General features: G+C 45.5%; 1 protein-coding gene across 1 annotated transcript in view; it reads right to left on the bottom strand.

Annotated features, from left to right (window-relative positions):
- Positions 1–17881, bottom strand: part of LOC124545279 (serine protease gd-like) — a 294473-nt gene that overhangs the window by 71636 nt on the left and 204956 nt on the right. The window contains exon 2 of the mRNA XM_047124163.1: positions 11939–12125. Within this exon, the coding sequence (XP_046980119.1) occupies positions 11939–12125 (187 nt within the window). The remainder of the gene's footprint in view (positions 1–11938; positions 12126–17881) is intronic.

Here is a 17881-nt window from a genome sequence, read left to right as displayed (position 1 = left end):
TTCAACTTCAAGGTATCAGTAGTCATTATCAGCAACCACCTTGTAGAACTCTGTTCTCACATCATAGGAAAAACAGCCTTTACTTCCTGCAACATACTTTGCCTCTCATGCTTTAATGAAGTTTTTAAGGCAAGAGTCCTGTGACTTTACAACACTTCAGCCACCATCTGTGTCACTGAAAGCAGTCCTCGACTGTCTTCCAAGGTTGTTAAATTGGATGAGACATTCTAGCTGAATGCCACTGGTTCTGAACTACTTGAAACGGTCATCGGCATGCAAGGTGGGTGACCCTGTAGACCTTACAGCTGAAACTAGATCATTGGTAGCCACTAGAACAGTCACATTCAATACAGAGCCCTGTGGGACCCCGTTCTCTTGTATATGGAGAGTACTGTGGGAAGCACACACATTTGTACATGGAAACTATGGTGAGACCAGAAGTTCCGGGTAGAAATCTGGATTTGGCTCAGACCCCCCAATCATAGGGATAACGAGGATATGGTAATGCCATGCTGTGTCTTAAGCCCTATGCAAGTATAACAAGACAGCAATAAGGTGCTGATGCCAGGGAACATCTGACCAAATAGTAGACTCCAGGCAGACCCACTGTCTGCTGCAGAATGGCCTTAATGAAAAATGCCCTGGGATGGAACCAAACAACTCCAAGACTCAAGATACCAAAACAGCTGTTGGCTCGCCATACTTTGGAGTAACTTGTAGAGAACATTGGAGAGACTAAATGGGCAGTAGCTGTCCATCTCAAGGGGGAGGGGGTGTTTGGGGTGTTTATCGCGTTTCAGTATTGGGACGATCATGCTTTCTCACCACTGGCACAGGAACCAATCCTCACTACAGATTTGGCTGTAGATGCAGTCTGGCTCTGGAGTGGCATCAGGACACACACACACACACACACACACACACACACACACACACACACACACACACACACACACCCCTCAGCAAAGTGGTAGAGGAAATTTACAGTTCCACTGAAGGATCACACTATCTGTGTGTGTGGGGGGGGGGGGGGGGGGTGAAGGGTCCAAGAGGCAGGTCACACCCCTGGTCTGTCTGCTGCCACTGGCTGTGAAGATACACCGTCAACACACATTTGTCCCGAAACAGGAAGCATGAGGGAGAGCAGGGCGTCTGAGGACAGAGGGTCACCAGGAATGCTGTCTCTAATACAGAAACGGAACATGAGGGGTCTGGCAGCTTGGAGGCCACCAGAATCTCTCTTTTTGGAGACATGATTTCTTGTCCTTGTATTATATAAACTTCCGCAAGGACTTTTCTGTCCCTTATTCTGGGACAGACTGCAATCTGTGGCTCGTTCAGCCACCAGCTGGCATCCCATTGCAGATCAGCATAGTCCTGGGAATGAGCATCCTGAGGGACCCCTATCTGGTAAGGGGTGCCAGAGGAGGACATTGTTTCTCTGACTGGAGTTGAAAATTGATGTCCCCACCTAAATAGGTAATCTATACTCCCAAAGGAGCTTTGGGTGAAGCTGTAGGAGGAAGACCCCAATTACCAGAGAGGTGGGTGTAGTCTAGCAAGCATGAGGACCACACATAGAAGACACAGAGGCAAATGCATAGTTACTAAGGAGGATGACGTTGTAGCAGTGCCATATGTCATCAGAAGTGCAAGATGTTTGTGATCTTATTTCTTCTTGGCCTCTTAATATATGAGACAGTCAAGGGTCTCATATTCCTGGATTTTCTTTTCTCTTTTGTAAATGTTGAAGTATTGTGAACAGGGGGAATGGTCCTCCACACAGTTGACACAGTGGGGAGGGAGGAAGCACCCGCAAGGATCATTTGTGTGCAACTGATGGCGACAGGGCTGGTGTTTACAACCTGTCACTCCAAATTAGCACATAACTCTCACTCAGTATGTAAAAAGTGATCTCAGTGGAAAATCATACACTGTGCCCTATAATAACTCATTGGTCGGGGGGGCAGGAGGGGGGGCCGGGGGGGGGGGGGGTTATAGTGACACAAATGCCAGCTTTTCACAGGCGAGCAGTGCCTCTGAGAGTGAGCAGGGGAGGCCATTTTAAGTAGAATGGAGCCACTTTCCACCTATGAAATCACTGGGACTTCCCCAAACCTGTCCTCCAGGTGTTCGATGAAGAACCGTGACTTCGTAGCCAAAAATTAACCCCACCCATCCTATAACAATCCAAGTATTGGGGGCCGTGCAGCCACCAGTGGAAGAAAGTTTCATTCACTTCATACCTGAATCTTCCACAACTGTACCACCCTCTCTAAATGGGAGCTCTCCCCACAGGTGCCAACCAACAAAAGCACAGTTATCTGACCAGAAAACAATTGCCCCGTGCCCCAACTATGGTTGACACATACTACTTGGCTTCCAGGGGGAGTTTCCAGCTCAGGCAACTACAGTGCCATTCCTGCATTGTCAGGGAGCTACCACAGTGAAGGTAGCTCATGACCCTCCAGCTCCCACAATGGAATAGCTGCTGTATTGAGTACTGTATTGCATGAAAGAAGGATGCAAAGAGAGGAAGGCCACAAAGGTAGGGCATATGCCATGCTGTGTGACCTGCCCTGCACGATTTGCACTTCTGTAAAACTTGGAAGGAAGAAGCAGCAAGCCAAACCCAACAAGGGGGACCATCTAATTAATAATGTGAAGCTGTAGAAGGCCAGAAGGTAACAAAATGTGTGTCTAAAACACAAATCAGATCCAAGCATAATCGGCAGCAAGAAGACAATCAAGTGGAAAAAAGAAAAATGGACAAAAGAAAGACTTACAACGCTAAAAGGAAGTAGCATTGCAAGAGCTAGGGCTCTATGGTGGCCAACTATATACTCACAAAGGAGGTGTGACCCCTGGGGAGTGTTAGATAAGATACACATTTTGCATCAGATGGACTTTAAGAGTGTGTTCGGGATGGTTGCACCAATAATCACACCCATTTAGCAGTAGTTCATTTATTAACCGTAACACACACAAGGATCACAAAGAACTGAACTGAACATGGCGGGACAGCCAAAGATAATGCTTAGAGTCCAAAGATGAATGCATATTGATGTTGGTGTGATTTCATCAGCGCCACATAGCCAGCTCTCTCAACCCCAGTACGGAGTACTCTTGAAAGGCCAGAGGGGGGGGGGGGGGAGGATGACTATGGTGTCGGCAGGGGTGGTCCATGGGAGCCGGACCATGGTCAGCTCGACAGTGTCGTCAGGGAGCTGTGTGAGTAGAAGTCGTGAAGGAAGGTTCGGCCACCGAACCTGGAAGTCATTGAAGCGCGCCGGGCGTCGTACTGGGCATGCTGGTCGTGCGGCGACAGGTAAGCCGGCGGTTTGCAGGTGGAACAGAGTGACAACGACGATGTCCCCAGATGGGCGTGGCAAACACACGAAGCATGTCCAGGCAGGTCGATGTCGGGCAGGAGGGGAACACATTTCACCAGGTGGCAGGGAATGGCGGAGGTTGTGTCATGAGCACTGGATGAAGAGGAACACACGACGAACAGTGTATAATCATGCAGTATTATTGCGATGTCATGGATTATGTCCAGGGCGACAGGCACAATCACCTCGAGCGAGGGCAAGTTCAAGATGTGGGTGTGAGAGAAACCTTGACAGGGCGAGGCAGGCGACAGTGGAAAGGTCAAAGGGACCGGTGAAGGGGCCGGCGGTGAGGGCGTGATCGTGGGTAAGCTCAACGAGGGGAGCATCTGGTCACTTAACGGAGTGCATGAGACCGGCGTAGAGGGCGAGGTCGGAGGAGAGCTAGACGATTGGAGCTGGAAGTCACTCGATCAAGTGTGTAAGTCCAAGCATGATCGTGGCCTGAAGGGGGGTAGAAGAAGGCTTGACATGAACAGGCTTAAGTCTGTTGAGAGAGGCTGTAACAGCTGAATCTCTGATCTGGATGTCGTAGGCGTTGGCTGAGCGCTGGAGAACTTTGTACAGGCCGGTACATGGAGGTTGGAGGGGAGCACGGACAGTGTCATCTCGGAGCATGACGTACTGCCAATTGTCCAGAGATTTCGGGACGTGAACCTTAGGGCAGGAATGGCTGGCATGCGGAGGGATATGGAGGTTGATGAAATGAGAGTCTCACGCAGTCCATGAAGGAAGGTAAGTCAGACTGAGGGAGAGAAGCGGAAGGGCTCACAAGTTTGCCAGGGAGAACAATGTTCTGGCTGTATACGAACTTGGCTATTGTGCCTTTGAGGTCTTCCTTATAGATCGCACGAATGCTGAGTAGCACAAGGGGAAGGGCCTCCATCCATAGAGTGTCGTGGCATCGAAGAGCCGCCTTAAAAAATGCGGTGCCAGCCCTCGAGTAGCCCATTACTTTGCGGGTGATATGCTGTGGTATGGATGCGTCGGATGCTGCAAATGTTACAAATCCCATTGAACAGGGCCGACTCAAATTGTCTGCTGTGATCAGTCATGATGATAGCTGGACGTCCGAAATGGAATACCCATGACTCGACGAAAGCTCGAGCAACAGTTTCTGCAGTAATATTGGGGAGGGGGGCAGCCTCAAACCAGCGAGTTGTTCAGTCGATAGATGAGAGAATATAACGAAAGCCGTTAGAGGGGGAGAGGGGGCCGACAATGTCAATATGAATATGCTGGAAACGCCCAGGAGGGATCAAAAGGCGCCGTAGGGGGTGAAGTGTGCTTGTGTACTTTGCAGCGTTGGCACGCTACGCAGGAGCGCGCCCATTGCTGGCAGTCCTTGTTGACATTTCACCACACAAAGCACTCCGCTATGAGGCGGGCGGACGCATGAACACTGGGGTGGGCTAAATTATGCAATGCACTGAAGACAGCTCGACGGAGCGTGGTTGGGATGAGGGGGCATATCGTGCCCATACTGTCGTCGCACCAGATATACCAGGGAAGGTGGTGCGGACGAAGTGTAGTGAAGAGGTAGAGTCTGAAATCAGGTTTTGTGTTTCCTTGTCAGCGGGTTGGAGGTTAGACAGTTTAGAGAGGTCTAACAGTGAATGGACAGCGTCGACTCATGAAAGGAAATCAGCAACTATTTTGTCAGCACCCTTTATGTGTCTGACATCGGTGGTGAACTGAGATATGAAGTCCATGTATCTGAAGCGGTGAGGAGGCGGGTCAGCTGGCGGGTTTGTAATGGCCTTAGCCAGAGGTTTGTCGCCCATTAAAATATAGAAAGGGCGTCCCTCAATGTCAGTCTTAAAATGCTTAATCGCTTTGTAGACCACGAGCAACTCGCTGTCAAACACGGAATATTTCCGTTGTGCATTGGTGAGCTTGTGCGAGAAGAACTGCAGAGGCGAAGTTTGGCTGTCAATTGTCTGGCTAAGGACAGCGCCGATGGCAGTATCACTCACGTCAGTGGTGATGAAAAGCTGTGCATTGGGATAAGGATGCGCGATGCTGCAGGCCTTGGCAAGAAGATTTTTGAGGGCGCTGAAAGAGTCGGACATAGCAGGGGTCCATGGAACGGTCCGGGATCCGAAGTGTTGGTGCCTGCCAAGGCATCTCTCAGTGGAGCCTGAATCTCCGTAGCCTGAGGTAGATGTCAGCGATAATAATTAACTGTCCCCAGAAAGTGCCAGAGCTCTTTGAATGACAAAGGTCTCGGTAGGTTTAGTATCGTTTGTACTTTCTCAGGGGGCAGTGAAATGCCGTCGGCAGAGATCCGAAAACCAAGGAAAGTGACAGCGGGTTAATGTAGCTGCAATTTGTCCTGGTTGGTCTCGATGCCTGCTGCCACGGAAGTGTTCATAACAGTTTGCACATGTCGAATGTTGTCCTCGACAGAGGAGCTGAACACAAGAATGTCATCAAGATATGCAAAGCAGAATTTTAGATCAAATAGCACTTCGTTGATGAAGCGTTGCCAGGTCTGGGTTGCGTTTTTGGACCAAAGGGCATGAATCTAAACTTAAATAACCCTATCGGGGTGGTGATTGCTGTCTTCTCTTTGTCTTCAGGTGCCATGGGGATCTGGTGGTAGGCCTCTTTGCAATCAATGACAGAACGTGGTCGCACCTGCGAGGGAACTGGTGAAGTCTGCAATGTTGGGTATGGGGTAAGTGTCCATAATTGTTCATGCATTTAGTCGACGATGGTCTCCGCACATGCGCCAGGACTCGTCTTTCTTGGGTGTCATATGTATAGGCGTAGACCAGCTAGTGGCAGAGGATTCAATGACGCCGGAGCTTAGAACTTCAGAAATCTGCTTTTTAAGGTCGGAGAGGCACTCGGGACAAAGTCGACTCTGTTTACTGGAGAGCGGGGGACCTGGTGTGAGGCGAAGCTTGTGAACCATGCCGTTGGTGATGACGGAAATGTTGCCGGCGGCACGTGAGGCGGTTTGTTTACAATGTGTGGCAGGCAGGGCAGGTGAGACGTGGTCGTAGTGTTTGAAGCCACTCGGCACGTCTGACAGGAGCCGAGGCAGCGAAGTGTCCCAGCAGTCAATGCGACAAGATGGCCGCCGGCCCGAAGCAGTGGCACCATGGTCGGGTGAGCCCGGTAGAGCTCGTGAGCCGTTAGTGAGTCCATTGTCCAAGGGCGCAGCCTGTGGCAGCACCGTCATGGGCGAAACGCTTGGCTTGAGTGCACTGTTTGTGTTGTCAGTGGCGGTCGTACGGTCGCGCGCAGGAGCCGAAGTTATATAGTTTGAGGTGCTGTCTGCGAGGGGCAGGGTAGGAGTCGTCAGTTTGGGAACACATGACGCTCATCACGCATGCGCACTTGGTGTCCGGCCGAATGTCAAACACTGCCATGTTAGGAGGGTGTGGCCCTGCGGAACTGTTGGTACATGTTATGGCAGTCTTGATAGCACAGTTACGAGGGGTAGCGGAAGGTACACACACGGAGGCTCGATTGCTGGGATTGTAAGCAGATTCGGCGCAATTACTGACCTAGCTTTCTCGTTGCTGTAGTGTCTGTAATCCCTTCACTGTATTGGAGAGCTGGAGCTGTGTTTCGTGGAGCCAGAGGGAAAGCTCGTGGTTTTCCTTTCATAGGTGAGCGAGGCACTTGTGTGTAGTTTCTTGTTACGTCATCGACAGAGACGAGCGTGTATGGATGAGATGAGCCCGGACCAATGTGTCATGGGGGGTTTGCTCGACTGAGCACAGAGGAAGAGTGTCTTGGACGGATGATGAAACACGGTGTTCCGCACTAGATCCAGTGAAAGTTTGTGGTGTCGCAAGAAGTCAATGCCTAGTATGGGTTCGTCAATTTCGCACACTAAGAAAGTCCACGCGAATTTGCAGTTTGCAGAGAGTGAGACGACGTGGGAAATTGAACCCGAGCATTGTAGTTTAGTTGAATTCCCAGCTTGCAGTGAAGTATGATGAGGGCGGATGTTTGACGACACTAAGGACATAGGCAGCAGCGAAACATTGGCGCTTGTGTCCACTAGGAAAAGGTATCCCTACGAAATGTCTTTAATGTAAAGTCGTTCGCAATTATCCGGTCGTTCCCGAACAGAATGGAGCACTGGGGGGTGCCTGTCATGTTGTGCACAGAAGGCGGCAACCAGACCTACCTGCGATTGGCGTTTGGGGAGTAGCAGGGTGGTCTGCTGTTCCGTGCCACCTCACCAAACCATGTGTAGAAGTAACAGTACGGGTAGTGCGGTTGCATTTCCTGCAGAACGTTCTTTGCCAGTGGCGGTGGCTGAGGTTCAGTGGCCACTGCAGGTTCGGTTGCAGGAGGGGGTGTGACTGTGCGGAGCCGGTGACGTCCCAGTTGCTTGTTTACTGCTTGCCAGAGTGAGCGGAATGGTCGGCACAGTACAGCCCCGGCCGCAAGACGATGAGCCTGAACCTGAGACTTGTCAGGTAGGCAGTGGCTGGCGAAAGACAGCAATGATGCATCGTGCATCGTGTAGCTTGTCAGCAATTGTCATTCTTTGCTCAACACGTTCAGGAGACCTTTGAGCCAGAGCAAAGCGGATGTGAGGAGATAGTTTATCTGACCTGATGGTGAGGAGAGCTGCGTCAGAGAGTAGATCGGCACTGACCAGGGCACGTAGCCGTCTCCAGAGCTGGGAAGGTTTGTCATTGCCTAGTTGCTCAACACGGAGCACTTGCCGTATTGCTGCCTCAGTTGAGTGTGCAAGCCGACATAGAACTGTCTTTTTGGTAGGTGAGTGCGGGGCGTCGACCAGGTCAGCAATCAAGTCATCCTGGTCGTGCAGGTGGGTGATGAGGCACAGAAACCTGGTTGACTCATCGAGTTTGTAATGGTCAAACACTTCGTCCGCAGTTTTGAACCAGGTTGTAGCTCTGTCGGGATTAAACAGTGGCAGTGTCGGGATTAAACAGTGGCAGTGTCGGTAAGCATTGTAAGATGTTCAGAAGAACACGCTGAGTTGAGTTTGTTGGGGCACTGCCTGAAACGAGCTGTTGTTGTTGTAGTATCCCAGGAGAGTGTGCCTCCAGAGGATGTGGAAACAATGGCTGTTCGGGTGGCAGCGTGAAGGTGACACGTTGTGGTTGAGAATGATCCGTTGTGATGCGGAAGGCCGATGCGGGTGAGACACCATAATGTGTCAATTGCGGTTGCGGGTGTTCAACACATTGCGGGTGTTCAACACGTTGCGGATTGACGCGCCACGGAAGACAGATGCGGGTGATACACCGAGATGTGACAAGAATGGCGGCGGAAGTTCGAATGGAGCCGGCATGGAGGGGGGGGGGGGGGGGGGGGAGACAGGTGAGAAAAAGTTGAAAATTTGAGAATGCGTGTTAGTCTGCAGAAAGCTCGACATATGATCAGAGCCGGGGCCACCTGTGTTGCAGGGAGGCTGCAGAGGTGCGGGCTGTCCAGAAGCACAGTGTGGGAAATGATGTCGAACGTGGGACGGAATGTGTGAATGTTCACTGTTCATAGTCACTCCACTCAAAACGGTGTGCGGATAAGGTGAATGTCGTGGCACAAAACACTGAGGCGTAGCAGTGGGACAGAGGTGGGGGTCATGCACAGATAACAAGTTATTGTTCCTGTTGCAGGCCGAGGTATCTAAGTAGGAAGCCATGTGCCAATGCTGAACCGAGGCAGGCGCGGACTTTGTCAGATGCTGAGGTGGTTGACCTGTGAACGAAGCACGTCTGGCCATGTGGCAGGTATCCGTGTGGTACTGCATGGATTTCGCCATAGCAAATCATTGTCCTGGCAGTAGTAGGTTGTCTGACAAAGCAGTTGCAGAAATCAGCGTTGGTCCATAAGAGGTAACTGTGCAGTTGATGAGGGAGGACACATGTGGCGGGAACAAAGGTGTTTGATAGCCAGAGTCATGCACACTCCTAACCTCACTTATTGTTGCAGGCTCGAAAACGTTCGGCGAAATCGGCGGAATTATCAAGTGAGAGGCATTTTGTTGCAGTCCTGGCGGGTGTACATCGCCCACAACACGATGCATCTCTATCACAAAATCCGGCATTAGGCGCTGGGCCGAAGACATTGTTCGAATGCTGTGTCAATGTAATACACGCGAAAATAACCAACGCGGAGGTCGCGGACACAGTAAAACGGCGAAAACGGAAGATGTTACAACTTGGGGTCACCAGTGAGGGGTGTGTTCGGGTTGGTTGTACCAATAACCACACCCCTTTAGCAGTAGTTCATTTATTAACCTTAACACATACAAGAATCACAAAGAACTAAACTGAACATGGCGGGACAGCCAAAGATAATGTTTAGAGTCCAAAGATGAATGCATATTGATGTTGGTGCCGATAAGATAATGAATGGGGAGGGGGTATTCTCCACAAATAGGCAGGTAAAGGAACAATGACAAAAGGAAGAGACAGACAATGCTAGGACATGTGTTCATACATCTGGCAATAGTTTCCATGAGAGCAGTAGAGGGTAGAAACTTAAGGGGAAACAGATTGGACTACATCCAGAAAATAACTGAGGTGCAGATGCTACTCTGAGGTGAGGGGGGAGAAAGATATGGCAGGTCGCATCAATCTAGTCAGAGGACTTATGACAATGCATAATGTTTGTGGTTAACTGGTAACATCTTCAGCTGTGGGTAGATGGCGTATGCGAAGGTGAAAGAGAGCTGCTAAATGAATGGATGGGTTATCAGGATTTGGCTGGGGGAACACGTAGACTAGCTTCTACCACTCTATTAAACAATCATTTGTATATTTACAGAAGCAGAAAGTGTGTCAAACTAAGAGAGATGGTTATAATATCATTGAAATATTATATTTCATATAGTAACACATCTTTCACAACAATTCATGAGTTAACTTACAGTGGCACAAACCTGATTCTAGTATAGAAGGTTATTAGCTTGGTGGATACAAATTTTTTTTATGTTCTCCTTTCGCAAATTAAGAGTACTTGATGATAAGCTCTTGTAAAGATGTTAAGCTGACACTTCCTGTTTTAAGGGTACTTCAACAATACAAGCAAGTTCCTAAACCATGTTATACTGTTTGTTCACTTCTAACATTCGTATTTATCCTCTGCATTTATATTTAAATTCTGTTTTTGTAATTAAATGCTGTAAGAGAACCTGCCTAACAAATACAAAATGGCTCTGAGCACTATGGGACTTAACATCTGAGGTTATCAGTCCCCTAGAACTTAGAACTACTTAAACCTAACTAACCTAAGGACATCACACACATCCACGCTCGAGGCAGGATTCGAACCTGCGACCGTAGCGGTCGCGCAGTTCCAGATAAATACATATTTAAATATTTAATTGGTCAATGTTACTTCCTTAATTCAATCAAATATTTTATTTTAATAACCACAACAAAACTGTAAAATTAACTACCCACATCACAGGATTTGTCTACGATCTAGATTCTACAGAAAGAACACACATGTAAGCAAATTCTGAAGTTTTGTTTATGTGTGATATTTAGTCATTTGTCTTTTGTTGAATACACAGGAACAACACACCATCACCCTTTGTGTGCCGATTTGATACCATATAATGTAATTGAATAGATAAAGAATCTACTAGCAAAGCCAGTGCAGGAGAACACACAGGTTGTGTGTGCTAGCTTTCAGGGCCAGTGATTCCTCCTCCTCCTCCTCCTCCTCCTCCTCACAGAAGGGTTGAAGGGGAAGGAAGAGGACTGGAGAGGTTTAGGAATAGAGAGAGAGAGAGTTTGGAAAAGTCACCCAGAACCCCGGGTCATGGGTGACTACTACTGCCAGAAGAACAAGCCACTGGCTCCAGAAGTTTTCATATGTAAAACATGTTTTTGTATGTGAGAGTCCTCCTCCTGCCACTTGTTGAGTAGACTTACTTTATCCAATTACATTATCTTGTAAAAACGGATATTTCTGTTGTCAAACTTAATACCACCGGCACATTTGTCTCTCACTTTATGACAAAAACCAAGTAGCAATCAATGCTGTCTTGTGAAAGCCAGTGGCACAGCCCCAAAAGTTGGAAATCAATTTCGTTTATCGCTAAGATTACCAACTCCATTTTGTGGAATCAAAAAGGGATTCTTATTTATTACCTCCAAAGTAAGCATACTACTTAAGATTGCTTGGTCAACTGGTGATATCAGTTTTTAAAATAAATTTTTGATGCACCTGGCTACAAGTTATTTGGAAATAAGGCACTGAGAAATTTGAAGAATAAATTCTTGAAACATCAATCGTTATCAAATTTGGTATGCACTAATTACCACAGTTACAAAGAATTTTAGACTGGAAAACATTTGGCAGTGAACAAGTTATGGGAGCTGCAGATAGGTATCTTTCAGATCCTACAGAACTGCCTACAGAACTGCCTACAGAATAGAAACTATCTCAAAAACTGAATTCATTTGTGACCTAAAATAGTCTGTCACTACCATGTGGCTACATATTCTTGTTGGCCTTTCACATGCTATTATGCAGCCATTGCTGATCCTTATCCTGTGAAGGGATTGCGAAAACAGAGTGGTATTTGTACGTACACTGGGCAGTGCTGCCTTGAGGTAGAGCTCTGTGACGACCTTCATTGGCAGGCCGTTGGGGGCAGGGACCCGCACCAGCCCCGACCAGTAGCCATCTGCGCCTTGCAGGTAGCGGAAGGCATCTGGACACGGAGAGTTGGGCACCTCCAGAGTGGCCGTCACCACCACCAAGCCCAGCAGGCACAGCCTGACAACACAAGCACCAGTCGTGAACGGGCTGTACTACGAAATGTTATTGCAAATGCAGTCATGTTTTGATTATCATATCGTTACAGCAGAGCAACAGAGTATTATAAACCAACTGCCAGAGATAGTGTATTGTTCCTTTGAAAGGCATTACAGAAATTGCCATGACCATATAGATTATCTTGGCAAATATACTGAAACTTTCTGGCATGTTAGAACTGTGTGACAGACTAACCTTTGATCTTTGCCTTTCATGGGCAATTTCTGTACCATCTGAGCTATCCATGAATGACACAAATTACACTCACAGCTTTGCTTCAGACAGTGCCTCTCTCCTACCTTCTTTCTGGAAACTGTCCCCCCCCCCCCCGCTTTCCCCCCCCCCCGCTTTCCCCCCCCCCCCCCCCCCCGCTTTCCCCCCTCCCCCCCCCCCCCCTCTGCTGTGACTAAGCTGTTTCTGTCTATATCCTTCCCTCCAGGAGTTCTAACCCCTCAAATTATCCAGACCTACTGTGAAGTTTGAGAGGTAGGAGATGCCTACTGTTCTAAAGCAAAGCTGTAAGAGCAGGTTGCAAGTCAGGCAATGAACAGTTCAATTGATAGAGCCCTTGCCCACGAAGGGCCAAAGTCAAGACAGAGTCCTGGCCTGGAACAGTTTTAATCTGCAGCTTCTCACTGTCCAAGTTACCTCTAATTTCAGAATTACTTTACAAATATTTTACAGCATCACTGATAGAAGCTAGAACATTTTATTTTACATATTGGAATTACCTTCCAAAGAATAAATTTTTACATGCATTGGATTAAAAAAAAAAAAATACCATGAAACAATTTAGATAGAAATTCTAAGGTTTTGGTGCCATGAAGACCAAAAGAATCTGTGAACACAGATTTAACAGGAGCAGCAAGAGGGAGCCTCCTGCATTACTCACATCCTCTTATCACAAATGCCAAAGTCCTCAAATTCTGTGGACATTTTCAACCAGTATCTAGTACATGGTACTAGATTAGTAGTGCCAGATCACTATCAACATCTTTGTTTGCAGATGGTTTAATTGAAACCAACCATTAAGTAGAAACAAGAAATGATTTAGACTGTCAGAAGCTTAGTAGTTAATAGAGATGAAACAGGTGATCAAATAAGTCACAAAATTTTTCTTGACATGTTTTATGACTGTTTCATCCTGGAGTCACCATATAGTGTGCTGAAATTCATTTATCCAATGCTTATCTAACATATATACAGACAAAACTGTGATGACTAGAGGAAAATTTAAGTCAAAGACTCGGTTTCTACGCTAGATGATAAACAGCACAACAATGCAGTGGCATGAAGCTGTATTGGTGCATTTGGTACGGTATCAACAAAAGATGTGCTTAAGGCAATGTGTTCACATTGCCAACTTTTACAGACTGTAATTTAGTCAGGAATATATTACGTGTGTGCATGTGCACAGATGAACATGAGATCCAACGATAGCACTACTGAATGTTCACCCCAAAACAAGAGAAACAAACTATGGAGAATTTGCAATTAGAGGCTTTTTTTTTTTTTACTTCCAATGATTCGCATTTTAGGACTAAAAAGCACTCTCAAGAAATGTGATTGCGTGCATGTTCCATATGAGCATGAACTCCTCTATGTAGTTTCAAGTAACAAAATTTGTGAATGGCAATTTAAATATCAGTACCTGTTCAACTACGAAGATTTTAGTTTTTCCATTACTTACCTGACTCGCATAATGTAAATTGCCGAACGATTCACTTTAAATATCCACTTAGAGATCATTCCCGAATCTAAACTTGCACTCTGCCACTCCTGACCTCGATGGAAAGTTACAATGGCTTTTTCTATGTAATGGATTAGATGACTTTCGGAGGTGTTCAAGTAGTTTTCAGGTGATTGAACTGAATATTTAGTATATATGTTACAAAGATTTTATTCATTTGAAGTGTCTTCATCTACCTCTCAACATCCGATCTGAATGTATGCAAGGCTACTTAAGGTCGTGCGGGGCCTCTACAATGATCACCTGCGAGCCTCCTATTCAGCAACAATAATCATTGCTCGAAACTAATTATATCACTACCCTCCAACATACGAACTTGCTGTATAATAAGTTTCTTTCCCACTAACATAAGTACCGACAGATCCTATGCGCTTTGTTTTTTGGCTGTTATCTTACTAACACAGTAAGCAGTGATGATACAAACAACCCATGGTAATTGACTTATTAGTTCAATTCTGATTCGTAGTTAAGTGTCAATCCGTGTTGTGTGCCTTCCCCAGTTATGAATTGGTTAAAACGATGTCTTGGCTATGGTTCAAATGGCTCTGAGCACTATGGGACTCAACTGCTGAGGTCATTAGTCCCCTAGAACTTAGAACTAGTTAAACCTAACTAACCTAAGGACATCACAAACATCCATGCCCGAGGCAGGATTCGAACCTGCGACCGTAGCGGTCTTGCGGTTCCAGACTGCAGCGCCTTTAACCGCACGGCCACTTCGGCCGGCTCTTGGCTATGCTGTAGGTTGTCAAGACCTTCAGATCTCTATTCGATCATAGGTAGCCTAGTTCCAAGATTGTTCTGCTGGTCGACCTCGTTGTGTTTCTCAGGCACTTTTTTAGACACTGGTGGCATGGTGGTTCAGTATACAAGTAAGAAGCATCAAACTACAGACTTTAAGAGCCTGTGATTTTCTTTGCCATTTTTCGCTTCTTTCACACCTAGCAGTGAAATTTAACACCAAAAATGTCAGGGTGCAGCGGGATTCGGCATACTCGCTACATTGCAGGTACCGGTATCCACAGTCGTCAGCCAGAAAGTCGGAAGGAGGCCACGGCACACCACCGCCAAATGCCTAGAGAAGAACGAAGGTGTTCAAAGCTTGCGTTGGTAACAGCTTAACCATTTTTATGTTGGATATGCGTTTCTTCAGTTGTGTTTTATAGAAATAGCGACAGAAAGACCATCTCTACATTACAACACACGCTTACAGATTTCAATAATTACACCCTTCCGTAGATTTAATCAGTCACCCCATTCTGATGAAACACGCAAAAATGTGTATATATGAAAAGAGGGTTAAGTAGTTTTCCGTCTCTATAATTAGCATCTTTTGTATCAGCCCTTTCCTAAAGAATTTGCCCCTCCCCATACAATACCATCATCTTCCATCGCTTCCTCCATACTAGGTCAGCGGTTCCCTTTTTTTTACTCCTTCGCTCCACAGACTTTATAACATTTAGTTAATAATGTATTTATAATACGACTATTTAGGTACTCTTGGAATTTAGCACAATGAAAGTAGACAGACAATTTTGTATAAAAGCACAAAACTTTGCTCTACAGTATCAATTTATGTCGTTAACAGGTGACTATTGTGGTCAAAGATAATACAATATTGGTGAACTGTTGGAACAGGTGTTGAACATCGATTAATGTATCCTTAATAACTATACAGTCTGGTGGTCTTAAACCAATTAACAAAATAATATTTTTAGAAAAATTACAATTTTGTGCTCTTCATTTGTAACTACAAAGTTCTATCAAGAAGCGACGATGAATCAGTAAACTACATCTACATTTCTTCAAAATTCAACTAGAACGTTTTTCGAGAATGCTTAGCTTCAACTGTGCCGTCTGAACACGTTTCGTGAACGAAAGTAAATTCTGAAGGTTGCACTTTTTTATATCTTAATTACTCCGAATGAATACTATGGCTGATGGGAGGTCCGTGTACCATTACAAGAAAGCTAACACGGATCTTACAATAATAAAGACGACTAGCAAAAGCAGCTATTTGCGAAAAGTGGGAGACACAGTTACAAATCGTGTGTCCAGCAAACGTTTTTTAATGTTATTTCAATCATGTTGGAAATCTTCAACATTGTATTTATATTCTCAAATGCAGAGAAGCAGCACAGTTTTCGATCCCATCACTTATGAAGTGACGTTTTTGATTTTTACGCAAAACAAATCTCTCCATCACAAAAAATATTGTGGAGCAATGGCTACTTAGAATGTGTGTGCGCAAACCGACCAAGTGACATTCATGTATTTATTTAGATCCCATAAATCCAGTGCAGCGAGACATTTGCATGGATGTAGAACGTGTCAGATTATTACGAATTATACACAATATACATACCAAAAAAACCTTTACAAGAGGAAATGTAGGTATAAAACAAAATACACGATGTGTATAGACAAAATTATGCTTAAAAAACTGAGAATGTCGATTTTAATAGCTACATAAAAGACATAGTAATGTTGACAATGATTCCAACTACCGTAATGCATAGGAGTACATCAGATTTGATTAAAAGAAAAACTCACAGTTAACGCAACCGACATTCTTCAAGCGAATAAATGGAATTGTCCAGTTGGTAGTGTGTGAGCTGCTGTTTAAATTTGGTGGACTCGTGGTTTCAGCGATGGTGAGAGAGCACTGAACACCTTGCAGCTCAGCTCATGTAGTGGACTCTTTTTTACACAATACTAAGGCTTTTAATTCATAATGGAGGTCTATCTTCCTCCTGGTTTTGTGGATATTGTATGAATCATTGGTTTTGTATAGTTGCTCATTTTTACCAATGAAACACTATAGAGAGTAGACTTACTGACATGCATTTGTCAGTATTCCTAATTTTCTAAAAGAGTTTCTACAAGAATATCTAGACTGGACTCCGCTCATTATCTTAACAACCGTGTTTTGAGCAATGAATACTTTTTTGGAAAGCCTGATTACCCCAGAAAACTATGCCATACAAGAACAATGCATGGAAGTAACTAAAATAAGCAGTTTTGTGGTGTCTCGGTCATAGACTGTGGAAATCACACGAATAGTAAAGGTTGCTGTGATGAGCTTTTTGAGAAGTTGTAAAACGTGTTCAGGCCATTTTAAGTTGCTGTCAATGTATACGTTAACAAACGTTTATGACTCAACTTGTAGTAACTCACAACCATTCCATTTAATACGTTCTTGATCCTCCACTTTTTTACGTAGTTGTAAATGATAAACCTGGGTCTTGTTAACATTTAGTGGTAACCTATTATTTTCAAACCAATTAAGTACTTCATTAAAGACAATATTGGCAGATTCCCCACGATGAGTTCTTGTTTTCAGCAAGTGGAAAAAGAGAATCGTTGTTCTAGATTATAATAATTCTAATTCCGTACTTACACGCATTTGCTAGACCGGTCAAATATCGGTTCTCTGATCGTCAATAGTTTTACACCAATGGCGTCCGGAAATTAAGTACTCCAATTTCAGATTGAGTCAGCAGTCCACATAATGTCTGTCTGTCTGTCTGTCTGTCTGTCTGTCTGTCTCTCTTCAAATACCGGAGGTAAACAACTTCGTGCTCAGTATATTATTTCTAATTCTTCACTACATAAGTCACATCGTCCAATTAGGTCACAATGTTTCAAAAATTAGTCAATCTGGCAAACCAAGCGCGTTTCAAAAACTGTTGTCTGTTTACGTGGCAGCGCGACAATTAGATTGTGGGATTGTGGATTAGGATATTCGCTAGCTAGAACCGCATTTCCAGAATCGGTGTGTGTGTGTGTTTACATCTGGATTGACAGGTGTATGAGAAAGATCGTACGCATAACGATTTCCAATCCTGTATCAAGTATGGTCCTGAGCGAAGGATTATACGCGAAATATAATTTTGGGATTTTTAGCTTCTAAGCGAGAACCAACTCTGCACACATCATTAGGTTGGTTCAAAAATGGCTCTGAGCA

This window comes from Schistocerca americana, chromosome 8 (assembly GCF_021461395.2).
Source record: "Schistocerca americana isolate TAMUIC-IGC-003095 chromosome 8, iqSchAmer2.1, whole genome shotgun sequence".
Taxonomy (NCBI): domain Eukaryota; kingdom Metazoa; phylum Arthropoda; class Insecta; order Orthoptera; family Acrididae; genus Schistocerca; species Schistocerca americana.
This window is presented reverse-complemented; position numbering and strand designations above follow the sequence as displayed.